Source organism: Lontra canadensis, unplaced genomic scaffold (genome assembly GCF_010015895.1).
Source record: "Lontra canadensis isolate GAN:19392208 unplaced genomic scaffold, GSC_riverotter_1.0 scaffold7, whole genome shotgun sequence".
NCBI classification, from domain to species: Eukaryota; Metazoa; Chordata; class Mammalia; order Carnivora; family Mustelidae; genus Lontra; species Lontra canadensis.
The window spans coordinates 578944-601716 of record NW_022631001.1 but is presented as its reverse complement, the minus strand read 5'-3'; the positions used below and the strand labels follow the sequence as shown (position 1 = coordinate 601716).

The window sequence follows — 22773 nt, the reverse complement described above, 5'->3', positions numbered from 1 at the left end:
CAAAACCCTCAGATTGTTTTCCAGATTCCATAGTATCTCATGGTTCACCTCCCCTTCCAATTTCCCTCAACTCCCTTCTCCTCTCCATCTCCCCTTGTCCTCCATGCTATTTGTTATGCTCCACAAATAAGTGAAACCATATGATGATTGACTCTCTCTGCTTGACTTATTTCACTTAGCATAATCTCTTCCAGTCCCGTCCATGTTGCTACAAAAGTTGGGTATTCTTCCTTTCTGATAAAGTCATAATACTCCATAGTGTATAGGGACCACATCTTCCTTATCCATTCGTCGGTTGAAGGGCATCTTGGTTCTTTCCACAGTTTGGCGACCGTGGCCATTGCTGCTGTAAACATTGGGGTACAGATGACCCTTCTTTTCACTACATCTGTATCTTTGGGGGTAAATACCCAGTAGTGCAATTGTAGGGTCATAGGGAAGCTCTATTTTTAATTTCTTAAGGAATCTCCACACTGTTCTCCAAAGTGGCTGCAGCAATTTGCATTCCCACCAACAGTGGAAGAAGGTTCCCCTTTCTCCACATCCTCCCCAACACATGTTGTTTCCTGTCTTGCTACTTTTGGCCATTCTAACTGGTTTAAGGTGGTATCTCAATGGCGTTTTAATTTGAATCTCCCTGATGGCTAGTGATGATGAACATTTTTCATGTGTCTGATAGCCATTTGTATGTCTTCATTGGAGAAGTGTCTGTTCATATCTTCTGCCCATTTTTTTGATATGATTATCTGTTTTGTGTGTGTTGACTTTGAGGAATTCTTTATAGATCCTGGATATCAATCTTTTGTCTGTACTGTCATTTGCAAATATCTTCTCCCATTCCATGGGTTGCCTCTTTGTTTTCTTGACTGTTTCCTTTGCTGTGCAGAAGCTTTTGATTTTGATGAAGTCCCAAAAGTTTATTTTCGCTTTAGTTTCCTTTGCCTTTGGAGACATATCTTGAAGAAGTTGCTGTGGCTGATATTGAAGATATTACTGCCTATGTTCTCCTCTAGGATTCTGATGGATTGCTGTCTCACGTTGAGGTCTTTTATCCATTTTGAGTTTATCTTTGTGTACGGTGTAAGAGAATGGTCGAGTTTCATTCTTCTACATATAGCTGCCCAGTTTTCCCAGCACCATTTATTGAAGAGACTTTTTTCCACTGTATATTTTTTCCTGTTTTGATGAAGATTAACTGACCATAGAGTTGAGGGTCCATATCTGGGCTCTCTATTCTGTTCCATTGGTCTATGTGTCTGTTTTTATTCCAGTACCATGCTGTGTTGGTGATCACAGCTTTGTAGTAAAGCTTGAAATCAGGTAACGTGATGCCGCCAATTTTATTTCTGTTTTCAAACATTTCCTTAGCGATTCGGGTTCTCTTCTGATTCCATACAAATTTTTGGATTATTTGCTCCAGATCTTTGAAAAATGCCAGTGGAATTTTGATCAGAATGGCATTAAAAGTATAGATTGCTCTGGGCAGTATATACATTTTAACAATGTTTATTCTTCCGATCCAAGAGCATGGAATGGTCTTCCATTTTTTTGTGTCTTCTTCAATTTCTTTCATGAGTGTTCTGTAGTTCCTCGAGTATAGGTCCTTTACCTCTTTGGTTAGGTTTATTCCCAGGTATCTTATGGTTCTTGGTGCTATAGTAAATGGAATCGATTCTCTAATTTCCCTTTCTGTATTTTCATTGTTAGTGTATAAGAAAGCCACTGATTTCTGTACATTGACTTTGTATCCTGCCATGTTGCTGAATTGCTGTATGAGTTCTAGTAGTTTGGGGGTGGAGTCTTCTGGGTTTTCCATATAAAGAATCATGTCATCTGCGAAGAGAGAGAGTTTGACTTCTTCCTTGCCAATTTGGATATGTTTTATTTCTCTTTGTTGTCTGGTTGCTCTTGCTAGGACTTCTAATACTATGTTGAACAAGAATGGTGAGAGTGGGCATCCTTGTCATGTTCCTGATCTCAATGGGAAGGCTGAAAGCTTTTTCCCATTGAGGATGATATTTGCTGTGAGTCTTTCATAGATAGATTTTATGAAGTTCAGGAATGTTCCCTCAATCCCTATACTTTGAAGTGTTTTAATCAGGAAGGGATGCTGGAATTTGTCAAATGCTTTTTCTGCATCAATTGAGAGGACCATGTGTTTCTTCTCTCTTCTCTTATTAATTTGTTCTATCACATTGATTGATTTGTGAATGTTGAACCATCCTTGTAGCCCAGGGATGAATCCCACCTGGTCATGGTGGATAATCTTTTTATTGTGCTGTTAGATCCTGTTTGCTAGGATCTTGTTGAGAATCTTAGCATCCATATTCATCAGGGATTTTGGTCTGAAATTCTCCTTTTTGGTAGGGTCTTTGCTTGGTTTGGGGATCAGGGTAATGCTGGCTTCATAGAAAGAGTCTGGAAGTTTTCCTTCTGCTTCAGTTTTTCGAAACAGTTTCAGGAGAATAGGTGTTATTTCTTCTTTGAAATTTTGGTAAAATTCCCCAGCCCTTCTGTTTTTTAATTTCCTGTGATGATGTTGTGGATTCATTATTCTGATTTCTGATAATTTTTATTTGTCCTCTGTTTTTAGGTTTTCTTTTTATCCATGGGTTTATAATATTTTATGATGATATGTCTTATGGGTATTTTCTCATTTATTGTGCTTTGTATGTACTGTGAAAATTTAATATGGAAAAATTTTTTCTCAGTTTTAGAAATTTTCATCTATTACTGTTTAGATAATTTTCTCCTGACACTTTCTTTTTCAGTAATTCTGTCAGTCAGATGTTGGGTTTCCTGATTAATTTCCTTTTTTATTTACTGTCCTTTAGTTCACAGCCCTCTCTTGTTTTATTCATTTACTCATCCCTCATTCTCATTTTCTTCCTTACCCAATAACCATTCCTATTAGTTTAATATGTGTATTTTTGTTTTTTTGTGTTCTTGTAAAATTGTTACCATTTTCTATGCATGGCTCTTTAATTTATGTAAATGACTTAGTGTTACTTACCTGTTTTGTGTTTTTAAACTCAGAGTTGTGTTTTAAGATCCAACAACATTTAATATTTACTTTTTTTTTTTTTTAAGATTTTATTTATTTATTTGACACAGAGAGACATGGTGAGAGAGGGAACACAAGCAGGGGGAGTAGGAGAAGGAGAAACAGGCTTCCCGCTGTGTGGGGAGCCAGATGTGAGGCTCAATCCCAGGACCCTGGGATCATGACCTGAGCTGAAGGCAGACGCTTGCCTAAGCACTGAACCACCCAGGTACCCCTTAATATTTTCTTCTGACTTTTGCCAAGCACTCCATGGTTTGAATCAAGTTCATTTTATGTCCATTAATGAATATACTGGCTATCTTCCTGTCCCCACAGATGCATATCCTCATTTGTGTTTATGAACTTTTTGTGTTCTTAGGGCCAATTAGTAGTGCAACATCTCTCTTTAGAAAAAGTCTGCACCACCGTACTATTCTGCCAGTAATATATAAAGGCTCCTGGATCTTCATATATACTCAATGTACATACACATGTAGCATTAATCAACCTTCTAACTCTTGTCAATATCTGAGACAATGTGATATCCCAATATTTTAATTTGCTTTTTTCTTAATTACTAATGAATTTTAACAATTCTTCATATGCTTATTACCCTTTGTACCTTCCTCTTCTGTGTCTTACACCTTCATATCTATTTCTGTTTTTTGTTTTTTTTTTTTAATCATTCCAGTTTGTAGAAGTTCTTCATAAAGGCCAATATGAAACCCTTGGTCCTTATGAGTTTGATCACGTGGTAGTGGTAGTGGTGGGGTAATTGGAAATGAGGAAGATGTGGTGAATTATAGTGTGACAGCCAGCCAGAAGGGAGACCTTTTGGAATGTCTGTGTTACAGCATATTGAGGAGGAAGGACTTGGTGGACAGTGTTTCGGGAGACTGGGAATGGTTGGGTAGCGTTACCACAGGAGGGACATTGCTGTGTGAGCTATACTAAGATTCTCAATAACCTTGGTTTCTGGTTACCAGGAATCTCCTGGGCCTTAGGAAATTCCTAACTGCTAAGTTTCCTACAACCCTGCACATGTGGTCATAATATCCTAGCATCTGGCACTTTGGGACTTAGAGATGATGATGTCGCCCTGGACTGCCGTTCTAATCAGTGAGTAAATCCAACCATCAGAAGAAGTCTAGCCAGGATTGGTATTCATTGCTATAACTTATCCTCTCAATACCTAGTACAATGCCAGTTATAAGAAGTTCACATATTTTTGAAAAAGGAATTTAGCTATTCATTTTAATTATAATTCTTTCTATTTTTTAAAAAGATTTTATTTATTTGTTTTATTTGACAGACAGAGATCACAAGTAGGCAGAGAGGCAGGCAGAGAGAATGGGGGAAGCAGGCTCCCTGCTGAGCAGAAAACCCGATGTGGGGCTGATCCAAGGACCCTGAGATCATGACCTGAGCTGAAGGCAGAGGCTTTATCCACTGAGCCACCCAGGCACCCCTATTCTTTCTATTATTATTTCTACTGCTATGCATTCACTTGAAGGATTTTTTCATAATACACGCGAACTGCTTATTAACTAATAGGTGTACTAACACCATGACATAATTAGTGGCATGCGAAATTTCACAGTATCTTGGTTGATAATTATAACATTGAAATAGTCTTAAAATTTGATGTATAAATCCTAAACTAAATATGTGGTTTTTCGTTTTCTTTTTCTTTTTCCTTTTTCTTTTTTCTTTCTTTCTGTTTTTTTTTTTTTTTTTTTTTTTGAGAAAGAGCGAGAGCAGGGTGGGGAATAGAGGGAGAGAGAGAATCTTAAGCAGGCTCCATGCCCATGTGGAGCCGGAAGCAGGGCTTGATCACACACCCTGCAATGATTACCTGAGCTGAAATCAAGAGTTGGATGCTTAACTGACTAAGACATTAAGTGCCACATGTGCTCCGTTTTTTAAAAAAGAAATATATTATTTTTCAAACTTTTTATTTTTAATAATTTATATTATGGCAACATTAAAATAAACATTGCTGGCATTGTTTAAATAAAACTTTGCAGTGGTCTATAGAAAAAAGTGCAATTAGATAACATTTTCAGAATTTGTATTTGTGATTTTCTAAATGTTGTGGTAGATTCTGTTCTTTGTCTTTGGTACGCTCTTGTGGTCATTGGAAGGGATTGGTTTGGCCTTCTTTTAACAATTATGTATAATTTCATGTTTTTATCTGCATGGTAGATCTATAGTTTTTATAATTATTTGACTTTTTTTTTTTTTTACTTTTTTTTGGCTATATACAGATTTGGAGTAAAATTGACACTTGGGAGTTTCCCTCCCATTCCTTACTTTACTGTGTAAAGTGAGGGTGTGGCATAACCACTGTTGCTAATCTTAGAAGCTAAGATATAATATGGCCACTGTGCTTAGAGTAAATGTAGTGTCATTTGGAAAGCAGATTGATTGCAGATCCAGAACTTACCTTATACTTTTGCCAGCTAAATGGGTTTGGGGAATAATTTGCTATTTTGGATGATCTCCTTTTAAACTTTATAATACATATACTCACATGAATCTAAACATCACACATATATACATACATATATATGACTTCATTTTAAATGATTACCTAGTCCAAAGACCGTTAACTGGATTTACAGAAAATGTAACACTATAGTGGAGTCTCTCTTTTTGAATCATGCTGTGACAATGAGACAGGAATCACATACAGCATTTAATAAAGACTCATGGGTATTTTTCCTTTTGTCTGCAGCATTTGTTTCAGAGCAAATTTTTAGCTTGATATGCAGAACATACAACTCAAAGAATAAGCGTAGCTGTATGGTGTTAAATGAGTCAGTCCAAGTGAGACTTGGCTTCCATGAGGAGTATATAATGGCTTTTGGGACAGATGTGAATTTCAAGGAGAGATGCTCTTTGTTTTTAAGAACATGCTTCCCCACATTATAGTTGTCCTTCTTGTGGCCTACTTAGCTCTTTAATTTTATGCTAGATCTAAGTGTTTTTTTTTTTGTTTGTTTGTTTTCTACATCACTGGAATCTTTGAGTAGATCTTTTTTGCTGGCCTGATGGTGTGAAGCACTAGGGTTTGAATAAGGGTCCAGGAAGTGCTCTGGGAATGATTTTTGTATTGCCAGGAATGCTGACGTGTTGGCACTGAATTAATGTTTCCAAAAATGCCATCAAACACTCAACTGAAAACAAAGATACTAGTGTTGTCACTGCAGCTGTGTTCTCTTCATCTTTACCCAGTTTCTTCTATGCATAGCAAATAATTTTAAGTCCCCTAGCATAAGAACAAAGTGAATCAGTCTTGTGTACTATACTATAATGCAACCAGTTGCCCCCCAGTATTTGTGCACATTGGGATTGAGTTAAAGTATTTGTGTGGAATTGTCCCTGGTATCATGGATATTGGTTTTTGGTTTGTTCGTTTGTTTGCTTTTAAACAAATGGAATATCTGTGAGGGACTGTGGTGCCCAGTGTAATAAGAGGAAAAATTTCACTTTTTCATTAAATATTTATTGAGCACTCTCTCAAATATTCAGTTTGAAAGAGGATAGGGTATATAAATAAATTTCTCTGCTACAGTGTCATACATGAACACCATGAGAAACCCATATATAAAGCTCTATGAGTATTCAAAAGGGAGAAAGAGTTGATGGAAGGGACTTGTGAATGAGGCCTGTATGAGTTGGATACTAAAAGTGGTTGTAACTTGAATATGTAGAAATTGGAAGAAATGAGCAGTTATGTCAAAGGAGAGATGGCCAGGTAAGAAAAAAGAAAAGGAGCTCAAAAGTGCTAGTGAGAGAGCCTTTTTGACAGGTTGACTGGGCAGGTCAATTGTGTGCATGAAATGCTAGATGAAAAAGTAAACTCCAGGGACGCCTGGGTGGCTCAGTTGGTTAAGCCGCTGCCTTCGGCTCAGGTCATGATCCCAGTGTCCTGGGATCGAGTCCCGCATTGGGCTCCTTGCTCGGCAGGGAGCCTGCTCTCTTGCTGCCTCTGCCTGCCTCTGTCCTGCTTGTGTGTACTCTCTCTCTGACGAATAAATAAAATCTTAAAAAAAAAAAAAAAGTAAACTCCACTGAGAAAATGGTGAAACATTCACCCAGGTATCTTGTTAGAACTGTAGAGAGGACAAGCTCTTCCCTTTCTAACCTTGGACTTCCCTGCTTCCTTTTGGGTCTGCTACTCCACATTTTGTAATATGAGTTTCTCAGTAGACTTTTTTTTTAAATGTGAATGCCACATTTTTTTTTTTTTAATTGTGTTTCTCCTAGTAGGACCACGTTTTGTCCTTAGGTAATGAAAATCCTTTGGAGATTTTGAATTTTCTCATTTATAGGTCTAGTAGTTGAATTTACAAACATATTAATACTCCTTAAATGGTCCAAAAGTGACTTGAATTTTTGCAGTACAATCCTACTTGCTCTTCCCATTCAGTGTAATTTTATCAGTTAACCTTCTAAAGTTCCATATTTGAAACTAGATCCTAGTGGGTTAAAAACATCAAAGGTGCCAGTGGATCAAAATAGAATTACTTGGATCTATCAATCTCAGTCTGACAACCTCAGATAATGTGAAAAACAGGCGAGAGCCCTGCTTCTCTTATCCTTTGCTCCTTTCCTCCCCTTCTTCTTCTGTCCCTCTGTACAATTATCCATCTATTTTCTTAAAATTTTTCTTTTTTTTTCCCAAATATATATGTATTTATTTATTGTTATATTAGTCACCATAAAATACATCATTAGTTTTTGATGTAGTGTTCCAAGATTCATTGTTTACATAAACACCCAGTGCTCCATGTAATATGTGCCCTCCTTAATACCTATCACCAGACTCACCCATCCCCCCACTTCCTCCCTTCCAAAACCCTTAGTTTGTTTCTCTGAGTCCACAGTCTCTCATGGTTTGGTTTTTCTACTGATGTACAACACAGTGTTATATTAGTTTCACATGTGCAACATAATGATTTGACAACTCTATACAGTATGCTGTGCTCACCACAAATGTAGCCATCTGTCACCATACAACAGTGTTATAGTACCATTGTCTATATACCAATGCTGTACCTTTCATCCCTGTGACTTAATTTATTCCATAACTGGAAGCCTGTTATTTGCTACTCCCCCAAAGTATGACACACGTCATAAATTTGTGTGTCATCCTTGCACAGAAGCCGTGCTAATCTTCTTTGCATTGTTCTAATTTTAGTATGTGCTGCTGTGAATTGAGCTCATATCTAACTATTATTTTTTATTAAACTCTTTCAAATAGTTAAGCAAATGAAGTAAAGCATTATGTATGATAATCATAGAGCTTGCTAAGAATAATAATTCCCAAACCTCTGGATGGTGGAAATAGGAATTTACATTTTGAATAGGCTTAAAAATACTTGACTGTTATTAAAGTGGTTCAGGCATTATACTTCCAGAAACACTAAAATAAAAGCAAGTAACAGTACTTCTTTGGCCAATGAATTTTATAAGTCTGATTACCTAGTATTTACTTCATATGGACTCATAAATGGAAAAAACAAAAAACAAAAACAAAAAAACTTGCCTGGTTTGGGACACCTGGGTAGCTCAGTCACCTGAGCATCTTACTTTTGGTTTTGGTTCAGGTCATGATCTCAAGGGTCCTGAGATCAAGCCCTGTGTTGGTCTCTATGCTCAGTGCAGAGTCTGCTTGAGATTCTCTGTTCCTCTTCCTCTACCCCTCCCACTTGGGCTGTCGCTCTCTCAAATAAGTAAGTAAATTTTAAAAACAAAACAAAACGAAACAAAAACCCTTACCTGGTAGATAACATATTTATAGATGGAGAAGTTTATATGCCCAGGATTTTATTCCATTTGCATTTGTATAAGAGTATGCCGCAGGATAAAATGTAGAGTTGTCCTCCTCTTCCACAAAAGGCCAGCCTGGTTACAGTTTTCCCTATAAATCAATGTAATTTTGGGAAATTTTAGGGAAAAGCAAAGGTCAGCTATTATAGTTATGATAAGTATATGATAAAGATGTTGCTAATCTTTTTGGTTTGACTTTGAAACATCTTATTTCATTATTTCATGCTACCAGCTTTTAGAAGTCCATTTTTCACCATCAAGAATGAATTGTTTGAAATATCAGGTATCTTTTTGTAGCTGTGAAATAATGATTCCTTGAAAAGAGTCTGTGTGAGCAGTTCTCTAAACTGGTCACATATTAACTCACTGATACCACCAAAAAGCATAAATGAGACATTTTCTCTTGGCCCTATCTCAGACTTACTAGAGCAGAATCTCGTGTTAAGAATCAATTATAAAGTTCTCAGAGGGATTCTACTGTAGCCAGCCTGCCTCCCTCCATACTATATAGTTCCATGAACTTCTTTGAGAATATTTGAATACACTTGAATACATATTTGAATACATATTCAAATTACTTGTTTCACATTCTTTTTCATACTCCATCAAGTTTTGTGCTTAGTTGGAGCTCACTGAATCTTTATTAAATACTTGTATTGGACATTTGATGGGAATGTTAAAAAATCAGTTTTATTCTCGAATTAGAATGTTTTATTGTTATTGTCATCTCCTAGGATGGAAAGAAGAAGTTTGACAAGGAGAGTGAAAAGTACTATTCTATTCTTGATAAACATTTAAATTTATCTGCAAAGAAAAAGGAATCTCATTTGCAAGAGGTAAGCTTTTCCACTTGAATTGTGAACAGGACATTAGCATTAAGTCATGTGAAATCCAAATTTTCAAAGGTGGTAGTATCTCAGAATCTGCTACTCTATAATAAAAAAAATGATAATAGGAGTTAATTGAGGACTTACAAGGGACAGACACTGTGCTGAGCATTTCACATGCTATATGACCCTTAATATTAACAGTTCCAAGTAAAAGATTAGTTATTTCCTGCAATGATGAGAAAGAATGAAATAAGATATATATTTTTTCCTCCTTGGGTATATTTTCAAAGGCAGGATCTACCAAATTGATGGAGTAGCTTTTTTAAAATATCTACTTTTAAGAAGTTGCTTTTGCATTAGGGGTAAAACAGATACAAAATTACATGTTTTAAAATCTTTAAAAAAATTTCTATCAATTTCTTAAAAAACAAGTCAGCAGAAATTTTAACCTCTATGCATTTAAACAATCAATTTCTTCTTTGTTCTGAAATATTTATTCTCATTGGTAGTTTTTAACTATAACTAATAAAATTGAGTAGTTCTTTTACTAAGTCATAGTACAGTTGCAGTACAGTGATGAGGTACATTAAAAAAAAATTTGGACCATTTTGCCATTATGATCTAGGCATCAATAAAATCTTGAAACATAGTGCATGGACATCAAACCCAGTATGGTTCGGAGTTGTTCAGCTAGTTCACCGGTTGCTCCTTACTCCAGACCTTTGCAAGGAATCTTATTCTGTGCTGAGTCTCCTCCAGTATCTTCTTTCTCTTCTGTCTGTACTTCTACGTATCATAGTTAAGAACCTCTTTCAAATGCCTCCTCTTAATCTTTCTAGTAAAGGCATAAACCTTACTGAACTACTTATCAAATTCAACCTGGTTCTCTGTTTTCCTTATTCCTTTTTTTATTTACCTTACCTCCACATTTACCCACCAGGCATACTTGACAAGTTAGAATTTGGATGCAGTGAGATGGAGTCAAAAGTTATGGGAGGTTGTTTTTGCTTCTGTTTCTTTTTTTCTGTACTCTTATGTTCTTATTGAGGGGACTGAATTTCTTCATTTAAAAACATTTTTTTAAAAAGTTTAATATTTGGAATATTTGTTATTTGAACATGTGTTCATGATAATAATATCTTGTTATTAGTGCCTATTATTAAAATAGGATATATTAATATCCAATTTGTGCTGAGGGAAAGAATTTCTGGCTAAATTAAGATGGAGAAAAACTATCATTAAGAAAAGTCATATCTGAGTTTTCATAGACATATCTAATCTTATGAAGTACTATGTTGTAACTTAATATTATGTTCACAGGTTCCAAACTTCTTAAATGCTTATGTACCTCTTTGGGCATTACACTACAACAAATTTAGGAAAGAATGCATTGCATAGATATAATCTGGTGAAGAAAGTCTCACCTAATTGTCACCAATACACCACTATTTGCCATGCCAAGGGCTATGGCCAGGTGCAATTTTAAAAATACAATGCCTCTAAAGCAATGGTGCTTTTTAGGGTCTCTAAAGGGTATATGTTTTTCAGATTCTTGGTGAATATGAGAGACCACACTTAGACATTGCTTAAATCATCAAGCAAGTGCTAACTTTATCTTAATTTTAAAATCCCCTAGAGGATATACTTCAGTTTTCCTTGACAACCTAACTCTATATTTAATATTAGCTTGTTAGTGACCCTCAATTGCTTAGGCTATGGTAGAAAATAATATCTGTTCTGGTTCTATATTTACTTGGAGCCTGGGAAAACCTATAGTATGATAAGCACCATTCTCTACTTGCCCCACACATGTGGGCACCTACTTCTTTTCCAGGAGCCATAGCCCACAACACAAATTGTGCCAGAGTGGCTCCTCAGAGCATGGAATGTAGCCAAGGAAGTATGTGCCTTGTTTTGTTTTGTTTTGTCCTTCTGCCCTTCCAGGAATCAAACCTGTTGTAGGGAAATGCTACCATACATGTGTTTAATTCTGTAACCTCTCTTCCTTTCCAGAGCAGCTCTGGTTCTTCTGTCAGCACCCTACTTATTTTTTCCAAAAAGATTGCTCTGTACCTTCTCACCTGCAGAGCGGAATCCTTGTTGATTTGTTCATGGAAAATAAGTGGTTGTCCATTTTTAGGACTGAATTAGGGGTCAGTTTGTGTTGATAAAGCTACAAGGCCATCATATGGATGGGTCACTGGAGTAAGCAGAATTAGAACCAGACTTGTTAAGATTATAGACTTTATAGACTTTATAGTGAATGAAAGAAGTAATATTTGATGTGTAATTGGACAATGTCTTTCTAAGTATGAAATGATAGGAAGAGATCACATAAAGGAAATGTAGAAAGACCAGAATGCATCAAAATAATTTTTACTTCAAAAGATATTAAATTAAAAGGCTAAGTGTTAGGGAATTTGTACAACAAATGACACAGGATTACTATCTCTTATATACAAGTTGCATTTGCAAATCAGTGTGTAAAGGTCTTCAATGGAAATTATGAAGTAAGAATTGGAAAGAGCAGAAAATGGAGGGGAAGATGGTGACAGAATAGGAGGACCCTACCTAGGTTTGCCTCATCCCATGAATCAAATAGATAGCTATCACATCATGCTAAATACCCAGAAATTGACCCAAAAACGTTCAGAAAAAAACTCCACAACTAAAGGGAGAGAAGAGGCCACAACAAAGAAGGTAGGAAGTACAAAAACACAGTTTGGGAGAGAAATAGATCATGGCCATTGTGGTAGGGGTAGCCACAGTCGCTGAGAAGGGTGAGAGAGACAGACTAACACATGAGGAAGGAGGGGAGCACAGTAGAGAAATGAATCCGCACAGCAATTGGCTTTTTAGAAAGCAAGAGGAACTGAATTTTGAATTTCGCAAGTTCTGGCAACCATGGGGCTTAAAGCCTGAAGTTCTAATGGTCAGCAGGCTTGGCTCAGGGAGATCCTGGCAGCATTGGGATTGCTCTTGGAGAGAAGGCAGGGTAAACAGCTTGTGGGCTTACAGCGTGGAAACAGTGATCTGAAGAGCACCTGGGTCACCCAGTGAAGAGGTTATTTGCTTATCTCGGAATATGTGCCAAAGAGGCAGCATTCACAAAGAGACCCCTCCCAGAACAAAAGAAATGGCAGGTGCCATTTCCCTCCCCTGCCACTTAGCATAATAAGCACAGGGCCACCTGTGGGAACCACTGCAGGGCAGACGCTCCCCCCCACCCCCTTGTGGAACCACCCTTCCCAGTCGTGCTTGCCTTGGTCCCAGAATTGCAGGCCCCCCGCCCCGCAGGTCAGCCAAAATCCTGCCAACACTGCATCTCCAGATGCAGGAACTTTGTGGAGCCTATGTTCTAGTGGCAGTGGCAGTATGTCTCATTTCACAAGCAGACCAGAGCACACCTAGTTGAAAGGCACCACATTCAGGCTAGGGACCAAACATGGCCTGGAAAGGCAAAGAGAGCCTCTGCAGATGACTGGTCTGAAGGATAAAGCAGCCAGGACACAAGAACAGAGCACATTAAGCACACATTGGAGATAATCCCAGAAGTGCTGGGCCCTGGGAAATAAGGGACACTACAAGTGGTACACTATAGGACCTCTTCTTTATAAGGCCATTACTCTAAAGAATAGGAGATGTAACTGACTTTCCTAACATAGTCACAGAGACTTAAACAAAATGAGAAGACAGAGGAACTTGTCCCAGATGAAAGAATGGGACAAGAGATCTAAGGCCATGGCCAAAGATCTAAGTGAAGCAGATATAAGTTACATGACTCAGGGAGAATTTAAAGTGGTGATCATAAAGATACTTGCTATGCTTCAGAAAGGAGTAGAAGGCATCAGTGAGACCCTTAACATGTAGATAAGAAATAACATAGCAGAGATAAAGGGCTCAATAAATGAAATGAAAAACACACTTGATGGAATAAATAGCAGGATGGAAGAAGCAGAGGAACAAATTAATGACCTAGAGGTTAGAGTAATAGAAAGTAATCAAGCAATTACTCCAAAAATAGAAAAAAGAACTATGCAAAATAAGAATAGAGTTAGGAAAATTAGTGACTCCATCAAACATAATAACACTATTTTGGAAGTTACAGAAGAGAGAAAACGGAGGCAGAAAATTTATTTGAAATTCAATGATAGCTAAAAATTTCCCTGTCTGGAAAGGAAACAGATACCCAGATCCAGAAGACACAAAGAACCCCCAACAAAGTTTAAAAAAAAAAAAAAAAAAAAAAGGCAGCACATCCAAACCAAAACAAATTGTGATTAAAAAAAAAGAAAGAAAAGAAAAGAAAATATAGTGATTAAAAAAAAAAAAAAAGAAAGAAGCAAGAGAAAGAAGACAATTACATACAAGGAAAAACCCCTTAAGGGTATCATGGGAAATTTCAACAGAAACTTTCTAAGCCAGAAGGAAGTGACAGGATATATTCATGATGCTGCCTGGGAAAAACGTGCAGCCAAGAGTACTCTAACAGCAAGGCTATCATTCAGAATAGGAGAGATAAAGAGTTTTCCAGACAAATAAAAACTAGAGAGTTTCTGATCAATAAGCCAGCCCTGCAATAAATATTTAAGGGGGTACTCTTAGTGGAAAGGAAAGACCATAAGTAGGAGTATGAAGGAGGGAAACAAAAACAAACAAACAAAAAGTATGAAGGAAGGAGAAAAAAAAGTAAAAATGAATATTGTTTATAAAGTCTCAGTCAAGGACCCACAAAATAAAAGGTTGTAAAACATGGCACCATATACCTAAAACATGAGGAAGACAAGAGGTTCATCTTAATACAGACTACTGTATACAGAAGATGTTATATACAAGCCTAATAATGATAAGCACAAATCAAAAAACCACTAATACATATGCAAGAAATAAAGAGAAAGGTATCCAAATATATCACTAAAGAAAACCAGCAAACCATGAAAGAGAGAAAGACAAAGGATCAGAGAAAGTCTTCAGAAACAACCACAGACCAGGTAATAGAATGGCAATAAATATATCTATAAATAATTACTTTGAATATAAATGGTCTAAATGCGCACTATCAAAAGACATTGTGACAGAATGAATAAAAAAGCAAGACCCATCAATATGCTGCCTATGAGAGATTCATTTTAGAGCTAAAGACACCTACAGATTGAAAGTGAGAGTTTGGGGAAACATCTATCATGCAAATGGATGTCAAAAGGAATCTGGAGTAGCAATATTTATATTGGTACTTATATTTAAAGTAAACTTTAAAACAAATAGTGTAAAAAGAGACAAAGAAAGACCCTAAATAATAACAAAGGACAGTCCAACAAGAGGATATAACAATTATAAATATTTATGTACCCGATTACATAAAATGGTTAATAACAAACATAAAGGAGCTAATTGATGATAATGCAATAGTAGTAGGGGACTTTAACACCCCACTTATATCAAAACACAAATCATCTAAACAGAAAATCAGTAAGGAAACAATGGCTTTGAATGACACACCGGAGCAGACGGATTTCACATTCAGAACATTCCATCCTAAAACAGAAGAATGCACATTCTTTTCAAGTGTACATGGAACGTTCTCCAGGATAAATCACATATTAGGCTACAAAGGAAGCCTCAACAAATTCGAAAAGATAGAATTCTTACCATGCATCTTTTCTAACCACCACACTATGAAACTAGAAGTCAACCACAGAAATAATTTGGAAATACCACCCATGCATGGAGGTTAAATAACATGCTACTAAACAATGAATGAGTCAACCAGGAAACCAAAGAAGAAATGAAAAAGTACATGGAAGAAAAAAGAAAAAGAATAAAAAAGAAGAAAGAAAGAAAAAGAGAAAATGCAATGCTTCAAACCTTTGAGATACAACAAAAATGGTTCTAAGAGAGAACTTTGTAGCAATACAGGTCTACCTAAAGAAGTAAGAAAAATCTCAAATAAACAACCTAATATTACAGCTACAGGAGCTAGAGAAAGAACAATAGACAAAATCAACAAAAAGAGGAAATAATGAAGCTTAGAGCAGAAGTTATTGATACAGAAACTAAAAAAAACAAAAACAAAAACAAAACCCACTAGAAGAGATCTATGAAACTAAGAGCTAGATTTTTTAAAAAATCAGTAAAATTGATAAACCTCTGGCCAGACTTATCAAGAAAAAAAGAGAAACTACTCAAACAGAATCACAAATGAGAGAGGAGAGATAACAATTGACACCACAGAATACAAACAATAATAAGAGAATAGTATAGAAAATATATGCTAGCAAGTTGGACAACCTGGAAGAAATGGATAAACTCCTAGCAACATATAACCTAACAAACTGAACCAGCAAGAAATAAAAAATTTGGGACGCCTGTGTGGCTCAGTTGGTTGGACGACTGCCTTCGGCTCAGGTCATGATCCTGGAGTCCCGGGATCGAGTCCCGCATCGGGCTCCCGGCTCTGCAGGGAGTCTGCTTCTCTCTCTGACCTTCTCCTCACTCATACTCTCTCTCACTGTCTCTCTCTCAAATAAATAAATAAAAGTCTTTAAAAAAAAAAAGAAATAAAAAATTTGAAGAGATTGATAACCAACAAACAAACTGAATCAGTAGTCAAAAAATTCCCGAATCCAAAAGTCTAGTACAAGATAGCTTCACAGGCAAGTTCTACCAAACATTTAAAGAAGAGTTAATATCTATTCTTCTCAAACTATTTCAAAAAATAGAAAAGGAAGGAAAACTTCCAAATTCATTCTAGGAGGCCAGCATTACCCAGATACCAAAACCAGATAAAGATGCCACAAGCGAAAAAGAGAACTACAAGCCAATATCTCTGATGAACATAGTTGAGGATATCCTCAACAAAATACTAGCAAACAGAAGCCATACATTAAAAATCATTTCCCACAACTGAGTGGAATTTATTCCTGGGATGTAAATCTGGTTCAATATTCATAAGTCAATCAACATGATAAACCACATCAATAAAAGAAAGTATAAGAACCATATGATATTTCAATGGATGCAGAAAAATCATTTGACATAGTACAAGACCCATTGATGATAAAAATCTTGAACAAAGTAGGGTTAGAGGGAATATACCTCAACATAATAAAAGCTGTATATGAAAAATCCACATCAGATGTTATCCTTTATGGGGAAAAACAGAGATTCTTTTCTAAGATCAAAAACAAGATGAGGATTTCTACTCTCACCACTTTTATTCAACATAGTACTGGAAGTCATGGTCAGAGCAATCAGACAACAAAAAGAAATAAAAGGCATCCAAATTGGATGCTAGAACTGATAAATTCAATAAAGTCACAGGATATAAAATTAATGTACAGAAATCTGTTTCATTTCCATACACCAATGATGAAGTAGCAGAAAGAGAAATTAAGAAAACAATCTCATTTACAATTGCACCAAAAATAGTAAGATACCTAGGAATTAACCTAACCAAAAACTCTAAAAACTCAAAATGCTGATGAAAGAAATTGAAGATGACAGAAAGAAATGAGAAGACATTCTAAGCTCATTGATTGGAAGAACAAATATTTTTAATATATCTATACTACCCAAAGCAATCTACACATTCAGTGCAGTCCCTCTCAAGATACAAACAGCATTTTTCACAGAAAATAATAGGGCAAATCATCCTAAAATTTGTATGGAAACAGGAAAGACCCTGAATAGTCAGTAATCTTGAAAAAGAAACAAAAGCTTTGGAACTATCACAATTCCAGACTTTAAGTTATACGACAAAGCTATAGTAATCAACACAGGTACTGGTGCAAAAATAGACACATAGATCAATGGAACAAAATAGAAAACCTAGAAATAAACCCACAATTATATGGCCGGTTAGTCTTTGACAAAGGAGGAGAGAATGTCCAACGGGAAAAAGATCATCTCTTTTAACAAATGGTGCTGGGAAAACTGGACAGCTATATGCAAAAGAATGAAACTGGACCACTTTCTTCACTATACACAAAAATAAATTCAAAATGGATTAAAGACCTGAATGTGAGAACTGACACCATAAAAATCCTAGAAGAGAACACAGATATAATTATCTGACTTTGGCTATAGCAACATTTTTCTAGATGTCTCCTGAGGCAAGAGAAACAAAGCAAAAATAAACTGTTTGCATTACATCAAAAATAAAAAGTTCCTTCACAGTGAAGGAAACAACCAACCAAACTAAAGGGAACCTACAGAATGGGAGATGTTTGCAAATGGCATATCTGATAAAGGGTTAGTATCCAAAAATATAAAGAACTTGTAAAACTCAACACCCAAAACCCAAATAATCCATTTAAAAATGGGCAGAAGACATGAACATTTTCCCAAAGAAAACATACAGATGGCTAACAAAAACGTGAAAAGATTCACATCATCACTTACCATGAGGGATATGCAAATCAAAACTATAAGGTGATTTCACCTCAATCCTGTCAGAATGGCTAAAATAAAAAACACGAAGAACAAGTGTTGGTGAGATATGGAGACAAAGGAACTCTCTTACATTATTGGTGGGAACACAAATATGATGTAGCCATGAATGGAGGTTTTTCAAAAAGTTAAAAATAGAACTATCTTATGATCCAGTTATCAGGCTACTGGGTATTTACCCAAAGGATATAAAAACACTAATTCAAAGGGATACATGCACCCTTGTGTTTATTGCAGAATTATATACAATAGCCAGTATATGGGAGGAACTCAAGTGTCCCTCAATAGATGAACAGATAAAGAAGTGATGTGTGTGTGTGTGTGTGTGTGTAATGGAATATTCAGTCATGAAAAAGAATGCAATCTTGCCATTCCCACCAATGTGGATGGAGGTAGGGACTATAATATTAAGTGAAATAATTCAGTTAGAGAAAGACAAATACTGTATAACTTCACTTAATATTTGGAACGTAAGAAACAAAGATGTATGGAAGTGTTGAATCACTGTATGATACACTGTATGTTAACTGGAAATAAATAAAAAACCTTAAAAAGAAAACAAAGAGCAAGGGTGAAAGAGAGAGAAGGACACCAAGATTCAAGCAAGCTCTTAATTATAGAGAACAAACTAATGGTTACCACAGGGGAGGTGAGGGGAAAGATGGGTTAGATAGGTGATAGGGATCAAGGAGTGCACTCGTTTGATGAGTGATTGTGTTGCTGAATCACTGTATTTTACACCTGAAACTAATGTAATGCTGTATATTAATTGGAGTTAAAATTTAAAAATTTTAAAAAGAATATAAAAGTATATTTCATCAAAGAAGAAATATAAACCATAATAAGAATTTTAAGTTTCTTTTTTATATAAATACTGTAAGTTTCAGTGTCACACATATTAAGAAAACAATGCAGTTTAGTAATTGCAGCAGGATATTATTGTAACTTAAGAGAATATAATATGCATAGTGAAGGTGTGGCAAACAATACACTTTTGTTTTTCTAGTAGGAATATAAATTCATTCAGTCAATCCTAAGGTAAATTTGACAACTTATTTCAACAAAGTTTAAATGTGCAAGATAATTAAAATGATTATGCTGGCCAGAATTTACTTAAGAGGAATTATCAGTCATGAGCAAAACAATAAATTGTATAAATATGTTGATGCAAGAATTACAGGGTAAAAATTGAGAAATATCTGAAGTGGCACAAATGAATAATTGGAATAAATATGCCAATATAACTTGGTGAAAATGGAGGGTAATATGGCTGTAAAAGGTTCTATTTGCAAATTATTTAAAGATATTGAAAAATACTCATTAGATAAAGTGGGGGGGAAAAGTAGAGCTTAAACCAGAATATGCAGTATTATTTAGGTTTGTTTAAGTTTGTGTGTTACATATCAAAATATAAATGGTAGGATTATAATTCTTGTTTTTATATTTATGTTTTAATAATGAATAATGAGTAAACTTACAATAATGAATATATATTTCTTTTATAATCTGGAAAAGAAAACAGAGGAGAAAAAGGGTCCACATATTACTAAATAGTCTTTCAACAGGTTCCTTTTATCCCCACCTCCTAAATGAAGGGAATCCCTTAGAATCTATGTTTATGTCTCTATTGTTATAGCATATGTGTCCCTGAAATCTCTTCTTCTGTATTGCCTGTAACATGTTAATGACTATCTCCTGGGTAAAGATTTCATCATACCTGACCACCTGCACTGCCTATTGCTGGTTCCCAGGACTTCAGACTATCAATTCTTAGTGAATGTGTGAAATTCCCCATCCTGATTTTCTCAAATTTGCTTCTGTTTCTCATTTCTTTAATTCTCAATTAATGCTGGTATTATCTCTTGTTATCAAAATTATCTTTAAGTTTTAAACTTAAACTTGGGAGCAACCCAAGTTGCTTGCTTCCCCCTTGCTTCTCATACCCACATCTTTCAATTTCTCATTCTTACTGGGATATATAAACACCTTTACCCCTATCAAATAAGTGGTCTTTTGTCATCACATGCACCCAGTCCTGGCTTTTAATCAAAATATTCTATACTGTCCTCACTTTAATCTTCTTGAAATGCTGCTTTGACAAATCTTCCTCAAGCTTTTGTCCTGTTTACATGATGAAGTTTGCACTCATTCTATCTTATGCCTTTATTCTCATTTCTTATTATTCCAAACCTGGCAGTCTTCTGAAACAAAACTTTTCTTGACTCTATTCCCTCTCTCAAACTCCTCTCCTTTTATTTCCACCTACTCTAAAGCTCTTCATTTTTCAGGGTCCAGCTTAAATTCTTTCTCCTCTGGAGGTAATTTGACAAATATCATATGGAACTATTTTCTTTATCTTAAGTTGACATATGTAGCTTATTGGAGCTGGGGGAGAATTTATGTATCTGAGAACTATATGGTTTTCTTAAGAAATTAACTTGTTTCTTTTTTTAGCAAGATGACTTTACTGTCCCCTTCATCTTATAAAATGGCAGTTTATACATATTGTTCTGACATAAATATTTCTAGTGCTCTCTCTCAATTTTAAAAGTTGGGACAATAAGTTACATGTTTATCCTACTGATCCAGTACAGAATACATAGCAACAGCTGTTACTGGATGTATGAGCATTTGCCTTCTAGTGAACCACATGCTATGAGCTTAAGTACTAGAGGGAGTCACCTTAAATAAAAGAATGCTTTTCTAAATTTCATACTGAAAAGTAATTAAGCTATAGTATTTCTTAAGCTCTGTATATTCTGGATGACTCTTCAAAGCAGGTTCAATATATTGAATATAGTTGTTAAGGTTGGAGATGATGGAAAACCTGCATTACTGACAAACAATAAGAGCATTTATTTTCTTTTATTCCCCTTTGTGCTCCCACTCCCTATCTTTTGATGACATAAGATTGTGTGTGGCTGATAAGTTTCTGAGGAAATAACTTAATACTCTTAGGTCAGGGACCTAAGTTCAAGACCACTCCTAGGTTTGGGGATTTGCTAGGAGGACTCACTGCTATGATTTATTACAGTGAAAAGATACAAAGAAAATCAACAGAAGTGCATAGAATGAAGACTGAAGGAAAGCAGACACTAACTTGCAAGAGTCCTCTCTCAGTAGAGACAGAACATGCTTAATTCCCATAGCCATCAATTGTGACAGCACATGTAAAAATGTTGTCTATTAGAAGCTCATTATAGACCGAGTGCCCATAGTTTTTATGGGGGCTGGTCACATAGATAGTCTCTGCTTGTCGTATCTTTAAATTCTAGACTCCCAGAAGGAAAACAGGTGTTTGTAATAAATCATATTGTTGGCACAATTTAGGCACAGGGAGCTACTCTTTCCTGTTAGGGTGGTAGGTACCCTCCTGAAATCCACATTCCCAGATACCAGCAAGGACTGGCCTTGTAAACAGACCTTTCAGTGGAGAGCATTTAGGTCTTCACAGTTTTGTTGACCACAAGTAGCCATCTATGCTGTAAAGGTGTCTCAAGATTTTAGTTTGTTCCCATGTGCTAGTCTATAGAATCAATGTCATTATATTTTAAAATAAAGAAAAGCTTCAAAGGTAACTTGTGGCATAGATTTTTCTCTCTGAGATTGAAAACATTCTCAGATGGTTTACACCCAGTGTTGTACTGGAGCTTTCTTTGGAGGGCTGATTTTCTTATCTCTTGCTAACTTCCACATTCAGTGATGGTAGGTTTGTGGTTTGGAACTGGCTATTTTGGTAATATTTACACTACAGAAACCAGCATAGACTGCAAATCAGGCATTCCCACCACAGACCCAGTTGTTAAACTGAGCATATCACCACCTATACCTCCATTCATTCTGTAAATACTGTATTCTTCTAACAGTGATAAAAAGAAAATATATACAGGTATATATATCCTAAACTGTCTTCCGGGAGCTGAGAAGCTTCTGGTTCAAATTTCCTACCTGATTTATATGTTCTTTTGTATATTAGTTTGGAAACTTGGAATTCCCAACTCATTAGAGAATGAGTTGCTAATAATATCGGATTATTTTTATTTATATAAATAAATTAATAGTAAATACTTATTACTAAAGGTGTTTCAAATGAAATTTTAATATGCTATGATGATGTTCAAGCCAACAAACCTAATTTTATCTTTTTTAAAGCTTTTCTATGTGAAATTATCATTGTAAATGGCTCCAAAGCATTTTCTATTCCCAAATTATTGTTGGTGGATGCTTAATACTCCAGAGAGCCCATTCTTTTCTTTTCATCTGCTCTTGGTAATATCAACTGGCAGTGAAGAGTACAAAACTGGGAAAGAAAAGTAAAATTATGATTCTCTACTAAATTAAGATCAGTTTTAAAGAGGATATCAGAAGATGATAATAGGTATGAAGGAGAGGCAACATCAAAAATAAAAGAAAATTATCTCGATAACACTTTCTCCTACTTCATCAATAGAACTCTATTGTAGTTATGCATAATAAATGTGCATAACATTGATAAAGCATGATTCACTAAGTTAGAACTATTTAATTTTTTTTCTGAGATTTTACCTAATAATGTGACTCTACTGAATATTCTCAAATGATTCTCCCTCAGTAAAAATCCAAATTTGTTACAAA

General features: G+C 35.7%; 1 protein-coding gene and 1 non-coding gene across 4 annotated transcripts in view; one reads left to right on the top strand and one right to left on the bottom strand.

Moving 5' to 3' along the window:
• Positions 1-22773, top strand: part of ARHGAP42 (Rho GTPase activating protein 42) — a 274390-nt gene that overhangs the window by 176135 nt on the left and 75482 nt on the right. For 2 of the 3 annotated variants that reach the window (XR_004382103.1, XM_032852729.1), the window contains exon 5: positions 9616-9717. The exons of the other annotated variant lie outside the window; for it this stretch is intronic. Coding sequence is in view for 1 of the 2 variants with exons in the window: in XM_032852729.1 (XP_032708620.1) it covers positions 9616-9717 (102 nt within the window). In the remaining variant the exon portion in view is untranslated. The remainder of the gene's footprint in view (positions 1-9615; positions 9718-22773) is intronic. 3 annotated transcript variants of the gene reach the window in all.
• On the bottom strand, positions 8167-8271 carry LOC116865470. Its single transcript, XR_004382199.1, has one exon. It is a non-coding gene; the product is annotated as a U6 spliceosomal RNA (small nuclear RNA).